The 10,719-nt window shown below is 41.2% G+C and overlaps 2 protein-coding genes across 2 annotated transcripts; both read right to left on the bottom strand.

The window, feature by feature from the left end:
* Positions 1-776: 776 nt before the first annotated feature.
* Positions 777-5,439, bottom strand: sord (sorbitol dehydrogenase). Its single transcript, XM_076110125.1, has 9 exons — positions 5,126-5,439; positions 4,983-5,016; positions 4,393-4,557; positions 3,224-3,383; positions 2,947-3,065; positions 2,502-2,567; positions 2,163-2,341; positions 1,494-1,615; positions 777-1,260 (listed from the first exon to the last, which is right to left on the bottom strand). The coding sequence occupies exons 1-9, from the start codon at positions 5,306-5,308 to the stop codon at positions 1,095-1,097; spliced, it is 1,194 nt and encodes a 397-aa protein (XP_075966240.1). The 5' UTR covers positions 5,309-5,439; the 3' UTR covers positions 777-1,094.
* Positions 5,440-6,470: 1,031 nt separating this feature from the next.
* On the bottom strand, positions 6,471-8,271 carry terb2 (telomere repeat binding bouquet formation protein 2). The gene is made up of 7 exons (XM_076109747.1): positions 8,208-8,271; positions 7,907-7,988; positions 7,505-7,644; positions 7,051-7,112; positions 6,903-6,964; positions 6,727-6,806; positions 6,471-6,583 (listed from the first exon to the last, which is right to left on the bottom strand). The coding sequence occupies exons 1-7, from the start codon at positions 8,269-8,271 to the stop codon at positions 6,471-6,473; spliced, it is 603 nt and encodes a 200-aa protein (XP_075965862.1).
* Positions 8,272-10,719: the final 2,448 nt, after the last annotated feature.

Here is a 10,719-nt window from a genome sequence, read left to right as displayed (position 1 = left end):
TTGCTGTCAGAAAAGAAGAAGAAAAAAAAAATAGGTAACAAAAAAAGTTTGACGTGAGAAAAAATAAAAGTACTGATGAGTCCCAAACTTATTGTCTCACAATTTTAGACTTTCAGTAAAATTCTGAATTCAGTCTGATTTTCATTGTAGGATTTACTAGATGTCACAATCACACTACATACTAACTATAATTAGCTTTTTTTATATATTTGGAATCAGAGGAGCTATTCACAGATGCAAACACATGCATTGCAGAAGGTAAGATGACTTCAGAAAGATCTTTAAACACTAAAAAAGCATTTTTTCTCTTGTTTTGTTTCCAGTCATAGTGTGGAATTGGGACACACGGTGTAAGTGCTGATAATGCGTAATCCTAAACAGGTTTTGAATATGTTGTGTTCACATTGGAGAGTAAATAACTTACTTATCTCAGAACTCAGATATGTCAGTTAACAACACTTTGATTTTTGAGTGTGCAGGTCTTAGAAGACCTCAGAGGCATTTTAAAGCCCACCGTGCTCATTTTCTAAAGATCAATTTGATTGATACTTTAGTTAGTTTATAATGGTAAATTATGTTGTTTCTTGTATACTCACAAAAGGTGTACTTCAACGACTACTATACAGTACATATTGTGTACTGATAGTATAGAGTAGAGAATTGGGTCAAAGACATTGCTATACGTTTCCACTTTCAGCCTCTAGTTCCCCCTAATGTCTGCTGTTAGGGAGTGCTGGTTCTGTGAAAATGAAATAAAAAGCCACATATATCTAAATTTTATTATTTAAGGATTTTCTTTTACTACAGTAGCCATATGTACAATTTGCATACATTTAAAATGGAACAAATTGTACAACCCTAAAAAGTTGTTTAACATACAACGTTGAGCATCATGACATTATCACTGGTACCATTTGATGCTCGTTACATCTCTGACCTGCAGTCAGTATACACGGCTGTTATCAGTCTGTGTCTTTGAACCGGCTCGGTTATCTTATCTTCCTTAGGGTCAATGTCCGCTTTATGTTTATGCCTACTTGTTATGCTAAGTCGCTCTCAGGCAGGTCAGGTTTGTTTCACTGCGGCGGGTCGGATCAGGGCTTCTGGTCATTCTGGTCACACTTCAACATGACCTTTATCCCCAGACCCTGCCGTGTGGTCTCAAAGGCCTGGGCTGCCTGCTCCAGAGGAAAACGGTGGGTCACGATGGGCTTCACGTTCACTTTACCTGACGCCAACATGGCTATGGCCATCGGCCAGCTGCAACACAGATTGACAATCCGTTTACTCCAGTTCAATCTCTGTGATGCCTAATAATAGTTACGGATTGAATTGAGCTTCAGCGAGAGACATAAATGATTAGATCAATTCATTTTGATATCTAATTTATTATTGAATAAATGAAATATTACTCTCAAGTGAAACAGCTTCCAGCTTTGCTTTAAACATCTGATTACAGAACAAAAAAGGGCAACTGATGGATTGTTTCTTACGTGTTGCAGTAGCGGAAAACTCCTCTGATGTCCACTTCTCTTAAGGCAGCATGGATCAGAGGAACAGTGACCATCTGAGGGCCGACACCCACCAATGCCACCGTGCCTCCTGAACGTGTTGCCTGGCAGGAAAACAAATATATATATATACACATATATAACTTGGATTATATTATAGGTATTCAGATAGTGAAACTCTTTATGCTTCATAGTGGACCAGGTATGTGGTACTATAATTAGAAAGTATTCAGACTCTTTACTTAAGTAAAAACAGCAAAACCAGAATGTAAAAATACTCCCATTAGAAGTTTAAGACCTGCATTCAAAATGTATGAAAGTATTACTGGCAAAATACTTCAAAGTATCAAAACTGAAAACCAAAAAATGCCACAGTGAGTATTTCATTCATTAATTAATCTGTAACAGCGCAAAATATTTTAAAATCGTTGAAAGATATGTAAAGTAACAAGTAGCTAAAGCTGTCAAATAGGTGAGCTGTAGTGGAGTTGAAGTATAATGTTGCATGAAATGGAAGCAGTCAACTAAAGTACAAGTATTTAAAAAAGTAGTACAGTACCTGAGTAAATGTAATATTGTCTATACTTTGTGCAGAGCTACTTCATAACTCTGAATAGAACACTAAATGGTCTCCACTGAGTAGTCACATACATAGATGGCAGTTTGAATGCTGCTCTCCACACCAGAGCACTCGATAGTAACGTGAGGCTGAGCGCCCAGCTGGTCCTCTACGCTCTTGGCCAGCTGCTGAGGTTCGTCTCCTCTCTTCACCTGCAGCTGGAAGTCTGCACCCAACTCTTTGGCCATCGTCAGACGCTCGGGTAACGTATCTGAACACAGCAGAGGTGGATTTGAGACAAAAAGAAAAGCCTGGAGATAAGATGCCACCAGAATATGCATGGTGTGTCGCTTCGGTTGAGATAGATGTTTATAAGGTGTGTGTGTGTGTGTGTGTGTGTGTGTGTGTGTGTGTGTGTGTGTGTGTATTACCGGTGATGACGAGCTGCGAGGCCCCCATCGCCTTGGCCACAAGCAAACAGACCAACCCAATAGGTCCTGTGGGAAGAGAAGAAAAGTTAGAATTTGTTCTGTTCAGATACAATTAAAAGGGAGTCAATGTCGTGATGTGTTTTTAGCAATAAGAAACAAGTTCACCTGGTTATGCTCAACGCAGGTGTCTCGTATGTGCATGAGCTTGTTTTTGACGCATAAGGGATTAGTTAATTATTAAATGTCTTCCAAGGAGTGTTACGGTTCAGTAGTTTTCCACTCACTCAAGTTCTGCTGTGCCATAATGATTCTCACCTCTGCGACTACACCCACTGATGTATGTAGAACTAGATTATTGTCCTGAGAGACAGCCTGCAGTATCTTTTTGATGGAATTGTCTTACTTGTTTAATTGTGTTAGTTTAATAGTTTGGGCTCATTTTTACCTGCGCCACAGATGAGCACGGTGCTGCCGAGGGTTACACCGGCTCTGCGACAGGCGTGGATCCCCACAGAGAGAGGTTCGATTAGGGCTCCCTCCTCAAATGTCACGTTATCAGGCAACCTGGACGGTTGAATAAAAAGACACAGAGAGAGAAAAGAAGAAGAAGAAAGGGGATATATGCAAAGTTAGGCAAGAGAGTCAGTTGGCAGACAGGAGATCAGTAAATTGTTAGGTAATCTCTGGCGCAAAGCCATTACAATCGTGAGAAAAACTGTTACTTGTAACAGAAGTTGGCACTGTGTTTGTAGTATCGGCAGAGATTCCCATCGTCGGGGGGAGTGGCACAGAAGAAGATTGTAGGAGACAAGTTATATCGTCCATTTTTGAAGAACTCGTCCATCTCGCGGGGTGAGCCAGGCTCAATGGCCACTCTGTCACCTAAAAGATAGACTGAAGTTGACTTTGTCCAGATAACTCTATGTGGCTGAGAGTGAACTCAGTGTTTCCTCTACCATTGTATTAGGGGGGCCCCGGGGGGGCCCCGCCCCCCAACGGCACCCTCCGACCCCACTTGAAGGTGGAGTTAATTTTGTTTTCTCTATAGCGCCAGATCACAACAGAAGTCATTTTAAGGTTCCCTTTCCTATAGAACAGGTATATACCTTGTTCTTTTATTAAACAAACTAAATAGCCTTAGGCCTATGTTATTTATCTTATTTACACGACGGCATGACATATGGCTCTACATGGTCGCGCGTGTACAATTCTCCTCTGCTCTCTGTATCGCGCACGGCGGAGTTCCGCCCCGGTGCGCACACACAGACACACACACACACACACATACACGTGCGCGCACACAGGTGAGCACACTCCCACCAGCGGACAGAGAGCGCGTGTCGGAAAACATGTCGCGTCAATCACCTGAAAAGCAGACAACAATATCTGCGTTTTATAAACGCTCCCATGTGGTGAAGATGCAACCGGAGTAGCTCTCCTGCTGCGGGTCCAAGTACAGACAAGTGCTGCACGACCGCCCCCCCCCCCCCCCCCCCGGTTGTCTGGCTGTACAAGTCGAATATGTAGACAGCATAAACAGGCCATTTATAGTCTCCCTGCAAGTCAACAACATGATTCCTTGAAGTGTTTGTGTCGGTGTCGGTGTCCCCCCCCCCCAAAAAAAGCTGTAAGCCTACGGGGAACACTGGAACTTGATTTCAATATCATAAAAATGTAATATAAAATGTAAATGTAAATAAATGTAAGGTGAGACATTGCATCAAAATGATGAACAGTGTATGACGTCACAGTGCCATGAATGCATGTTTTAATGCATTTGTGGCGCTGCAGCTACAGTTTGACAAAGAACCAGAGTTGACAGAAGCAAACATTTTTGTGAATTATAAATATCTTTTGAAATGGCAGATTTCTGTAGTGCTCACCCACTTACCTACTACAAGGTGCTTGACCGCTGATCCGGCCTTCACCACCCGCCCCGACCCCTCGTGCCCCAACACCATCGGTTTTGTGACCACAAAGTCCCCAATTCGTCCGTGCTGCCAGTAGTGAACATCGGATCCACAGATTCCTACAGAGTGCATCTGGAGCAAAACCTCTGCGTGCAAAACATGACACACAAGACAGAGTTCAGTACTGACTAAGGGTATGCACAGTGTCACCTTGTCACAGAAAGATACAGACCAGCATGATCCCAGACCTCTGAATCATGTTTTACATCCGCTTGATTTGTTCAGCATTTCAAATGTGAATGAATGAAGTGAAACACAATGGCAATTCAGTATTATCTTGAGGTTAACTACTGACCAAAGTGAAAAGGAAATGTGTTTTTACACCTTCAGTTTAGAATATATTCTTATAAGAAAATATAGCAAGCTAAAACAAAGTACCCAGGTTAATTGGATTGCATTAAATGTAATTAATTCAACTTATTATAACCTTGCAAAGCATGTACATCATATTCACATATTTTGAAATGCTTGTTGGTGGACTATACAATTGTAAATTGCAGCTCAACCATACCATTAGGTCCTGGCTCCGGGATGGGGCGCTTTTCCTGAGTAAAATAAACAAAATACAAAAAAAGAAGTTTGCAGTCAGTTAAATTCACACAGACTGTAACTAGCGTTAGTGCAAATGGTGAATGTTTGAGATCAGTCTCCTACCAGCCGGAGGTCTCCCTGTGCGTGCAGCACCACGGACAGATTGTCCTCCGCCATGACAGATGCAACACTGAGCGGACACAACGGGGTGAAGAAGAAGAAGAAGAAGAAGCAGACGGGTGAACCGAGTCCAGGGAGGGATCTCTCTTCTTGTCTGGTAAGTGTCAAAGTACAGAAACACTGCATGCAGGCTTCACTTTCCTGACAGAGGGGCTGGTACCAAAACAAAGCATGTGATTGGCCAATGCCCCCGTGGAAGAGTCCACTTTGTAGGGGTGACCGCTCCCACGCAAAATGAATTTAACTGCACTCATTACATTATTATAACTCCTTCTCCGGCTCGATACTACTTTGACGTAGTTGTACATGACGTTGATATTGACTATAGGTTGCCATTGAGCCCTCATCATCGATATGCCGTGATGTAATTAGCATAGAACCCCTCTGCATCGTCTCAGTCCGACACGATTGGCTGACTCCACTGCCATGTTTTTGTATGAAATAAATGCATTGATTAGTAATGAGATTAAAATAAGATATTTCTCAAAATATGGCAACAGTTTATTTATTTAATCCTCAAGGTTTTCCCTGAAAACTATGTACTCGGTTTTTTTAATTATTATTGAAGTTTCCAAACAAAATTCAAACATCTTTGAGACAAAACAATTGAGAAAGTGTTCCTATAAACAAATAGTAAATAACTGTAAAGCATTCCCATTATGGTATTCGTTTGTACACTATCCATTTAATGGACGACAAACAAATAAATAATAGCTTTGACCCGAATACACCTCATTAGTAGTGCACTAAATGAGTAGTTTGATGTTTTCTAGCATTCTGAGGCTGCCAACTGGTGATATAAAACTACATAGGCCTATGAAGTCTGTTAATAGACAGCAATGCAGTCATTGCTGGTCAGTCAGACTTTCTTACTTAGAGAAGTACTATTACTAAACTGTGACTACAGAAAAGTTAAAGAATGTTAGTTGACAACACAGATTTAACTCTACCGGAGGCACCCTGCTGTCATACCACAAACTGAACAGCAAGACGGATTTTGCAGATGTAAGAAATTATGTAATTGCAAATGTGGACCCATGTGTAACATTTGCCTTCTTCAGATACGGCTCTTTTCATTGGGCAACATGAAAAAATAGAGACAATGTTGGAGGAATAAATCAATTAGCAGATCTCACGCTGATGTGACACTGATTTATTTTATGTCAGTGTATACAGCTACACTGCAGTGCAAGAAGGCAATGCAAACAACTAAACAAACATAATAACTCAACTGACTGTGTGAATGGCACAACTACTTGCTCTTTAACGTGTTCTTCCTCTGCTTTGCTTATGCGTGCGGCAGGCAGCAGTGGGCTTTACAGTTGGAGCATCTGAAACATCCGGGGTGGAAATCACACAGATCACCTGAATATTTCTGCAGCTTGTCAATGCTGACATACCCTGTACAGAAGAAAAGGGTGTTATGTTAACACACTCAACAATAATCTAAGACCTTCATTACAGGTGAATTGTCTAATATTTTCTGATTAGAAACAGGACAATCATTTTGTCAAACATAGAGTGAATTATGTTACATGTCTGACCTGAGAGCGTGTTACTAACTGGATGATGCGCATGCAGAGGGGCTTCACTTTCTGATGCATCTGTGTCAGGTGCTTCAGAGCTGCCAAAGGAGTAATAGGGACTTAATTCATTTAGTGGACAGTTTGCAATTGATTTAGAACCAATATTAAATATTTACAGTAGAAACTCCACATACTCGCTTCTGCTGACTTCACAGGATTCATCTTCTGTCTGGATAGTAAAACTCTTATGGAAACCCTGTAAAAACAAAGGAAGTCCAACTAAAAGTGATGAAGTGATTTAGGCTACGTGATGTGTGTATTATATTCGCCCGTTGTATTTACCTTTGCCACCGACTGCTCATCCTCACACTCCCAAATCAACCTCCCAACCACGTGTCTCACCTCTGAAGTCATAACACAGAACGTTGTATGGGTTATAATTGGTAAAACTGGTTCGCTTTGAAATGAATAAATCGTTAAGAGTGGATCCCATACTGTATGTTCTGAATGAGCCAATGACCCTTTATAACAAGTTGACTGTGTCTGTGAGTTGCGAGAGGTTCAAACCAAGGGTGACTAGTCTCTTTGAATAGTTTTTAAGACACCTGAAGAGTTAAAAACGATCCAGTATTCAACATTAGCAAAGAAAGATTGATGAAAAATCTGCAAAAATATAAACATATCCTATTTTGTTAATCAGACTTATCTTGGGACCTCATTGCTGGTCTTGGCCCCGAGGTTGGGACCCACTGATTTATTATGGTTTACAACAAATCAATAAACGTGTAGTGCTCACCCTCCTGTACTGAGGCCGGAGGCAGCACATAGTGACCAATGCACACAGACCTCACACTCTGCCGCTTCTCACAGGCGGACAGAAACAAGCTGTGAAAAACCACAACCTTGTTCCAAAGACAATCTTTGCTCTCAAATATCCTGAAAAACAGACGGAAAAGTATAGAAGGAGTCAGAGGAATCAGAAGCAGTTTATTGTCAAGTGTGTCGGCACATACAATGAATTTGACTTGGTGATTGGTGCACGAACACGGTACAATAGTATAAAGACATCGTTAAAAATGAAAATGTGAAAATGTACAACTGAAAGCTTGTAGGGGATTATAGATAAAATGACTCACAAGTGATCTGCGAGAGGATACATGTTGATAAATGTGCAGCTTTCCAGCATCATCACACTCACCTCAGTGTATCAGCACATGCAGCATCCTCACTGAAAAGGTAATCTGCTGTTCTCCAACCAGCAACAGTCCCACCCTCCAATACTACGAGACATCACGTCGTGTTGTGACCAAAAAACAAGATCAAACTACCGAATATTGTTCTGTTACAATGTTAACATGTTGTGGCAGCATCTCCGTAAGAAATGGTGTCATAATAGCTTATTTCATGACCTAATGTCACTCACTAGCTGAATGTATGAATACAGTTACAGTAGCATTATTTAGCAGTGATAATAGTAAGGATAGGTCAGCGTTACTTACTCCAAAAGTTATGACGTGCCTGTGGCACACTGCTGGAAAACCAGGCAGACTTATTCCTGAACATAGCAACAGTCCTCTGTTTTAAACAGCGGTTAGCTGGTCACTCTCCAGCTAGCTTGCTCTCTTTATGTTTTTCTATGGAGGGCTCGTAGACTGAAGATAAGAAATATAATATATGAAGTATAAGAAGTATAATATATGAAGTATAAGAAGTGCTGCGCTGTCGTTTGGCGCGCAGACGGCTCTGCTGCGTTCAAATGCTGTTGATAACTATCGGAAATGTCGAAATTCGGAGAAACGGACGTCGAACGAAACAACAAGGCCTGAGACTGAACTAGGTAACGTTAGGCGTGTAGGATCTGGACTGTGTTTGTACTGTTTCATGTTTTCAAAAAGTCAAACTTATGAAGAAACTACTTAAAACCATAGCCACCGGAAGAAGAATGTCCTGCGTTTGTTTCTCTCACGTTATTGAAACACACGGTGTGGGTAGTTTAAGCTAGCTGTTAGTTAGCTAAGTTAAGGAAGGTGAGGCGATGCCTTGCGACGTTATTTAAAGTCAAAGTGGGTATATGTATCCTGCTAAACTGTCTTGTTTACATTATCACCACACAAAGTATTGAGTGTTTCTTTAATATGTTTCATTCAGGTTTCTTAGACATGGCCCCTGTGGATGGAGACTGTCAAAGAAAGGATCCAGCTAACATCAGAGGATTGTGAGCAGCCCTTCTACTGAAATGTCACACGCACACACGCACGCACACACACACACACACACACACACACGCACACACACACACACACACACACACAGGTTTCTACATGAACTGTGTGTGTATATGTACATACAATTATGATACTTTTAGAGGCTGAGAGATGTTTGTCTGTATTTTTTGTAAAAGTTACATTTACTGTATTTCTTTCTCATCTTTTCTCAGGCCTCAGAAAGTCAATCTTAGCCTTCAGTAACTATAACCTGCTATTCCTCCTCCTGACTGCATACTGTTTGTATTGTGTCCTTTTGTTGAATTGATGATGTTACATGGGGTGTCCTGTTACATGGGGTGTCCCTCAGGGATCTATTGTGGGAACTGCTCTGTTTGACATTTACAGAAATTGATTTTTACATTTCAGAGATATGGATTTAATCTCCGCTGTGACCAGTTTTATTATTGAGAGGGTGACAGAATAAATAATTAATACCTTGGCATTTTGTTCATTGAGAAATGGACAATATATAGACAAACGTGTGGGATTATCATGTGGATATCATTGAACACCATAATCCAAAAGTCAACCTCTCATTTAGTGTTTTGATGATTGTGGAGAGTGCAACAAAATCTCCCACAGGTGTTCAAGTGGATCGAGGTCTGGTGACTATGAAGGCCATAATAAATTATTCACATCATTCATAAACCATTTATTGTCACATGCTAAATGGAAACATCTGTTATGTTTCTCCATTTATTTATTGAGGATTTGTCTTTGTCACCCAGCAACAGTGTGATGCAGTACTACATTTCACCACCAGGTGGTAATATTTTATAACAAATACAGTTGATCACCAAGTCATGGTCCATTTTATATGGCTTGTAACAGTCCGGTCTCACTGTATATGTAAAGTAAAATCCTGTATTTAATCAAGCTGTTATGACATTTTTCCATTTCATTAGTGCAGCTGCCATTGAATAACTTTGGGTCCCTACAGGACATGTATAAACCATGTCTTTTAAATGTAACTGTGATATCGAGCCGGTGACTGAGTAATGGTGCAGCTGTAGCCCAGCTTTGAATTCATCCACACCTGGTGAGGAGAATTTAATTGTTTCTTTTAATGTTAGTAATAAACAATATTCCAATCAGGTGCTGTTTGTTCAGCAACCAGAAATGTTTGTTGCAGATAAAACACTTAATTTCAGCTGTTGTGTTGTCAAACCTCACTTGTTCACAGTTACATTTACCTCTTTTGCGTACTGTCCTGTCAATTCACCCACATATTAAGCAGTTTTTGACAGTATGTAGACACATCGGTGCCTCTGCTTTAAGAATATCTATAACGTCCTTGGTGGGGTTGTCTGCAGGCCAGGCGCTCATTGCTACCACACGGACACACACGCACACAACCCAATAATGTCACGTAACCTTGTGTTTTATAACAGTGGCAGCCTATTAAGGAAGACGTTGCTTTAAAAACACCACTGAGCACACCTACTGCCTGTGAAATGCATGCACAGCAGCAGACGCTCCATGTAGGTTACTGCATGCATGTTGGTAATATTTTGGTCAGCTTGCCTGCACACATACTGTCATACTGTCATTGGATGGAGACTTGAGTTCCTCCACTCCATACAGTGACTGGTTGAGAGGGGGGGGGTTCACTCTGTTGCCATGACAACAGCGAAGCCACACCCTGTTTCTTATACCCAACCCCCCAACATGCTCGGCTCAGAACAAAGCACCGGAGAGAGGGAGAGAGGGAGAGGGAGAGGGGCTGGCTGGTGGTACATGCACT

Source organism: Anarhichas minor, unplaced genomic scaffold (assembly GCF_050575085.1).
Source record: "Anarhichas minor isolate MPS153535 unplaced genomic scaffold, ASM5057508v1 ptg000042l, whole genome shotgun sequence".
Lineage (NCBI taxonomy): Eukaryota > Metazoa > Chordata > Actinopteri > Perciformes > Anarhichadidae > Anarhichas > Anarhichas minor.
Note: the sequence above shows the minus strand (reverse complement) of the source record. Positions and strands in the feature narration are given on the sequence as shown.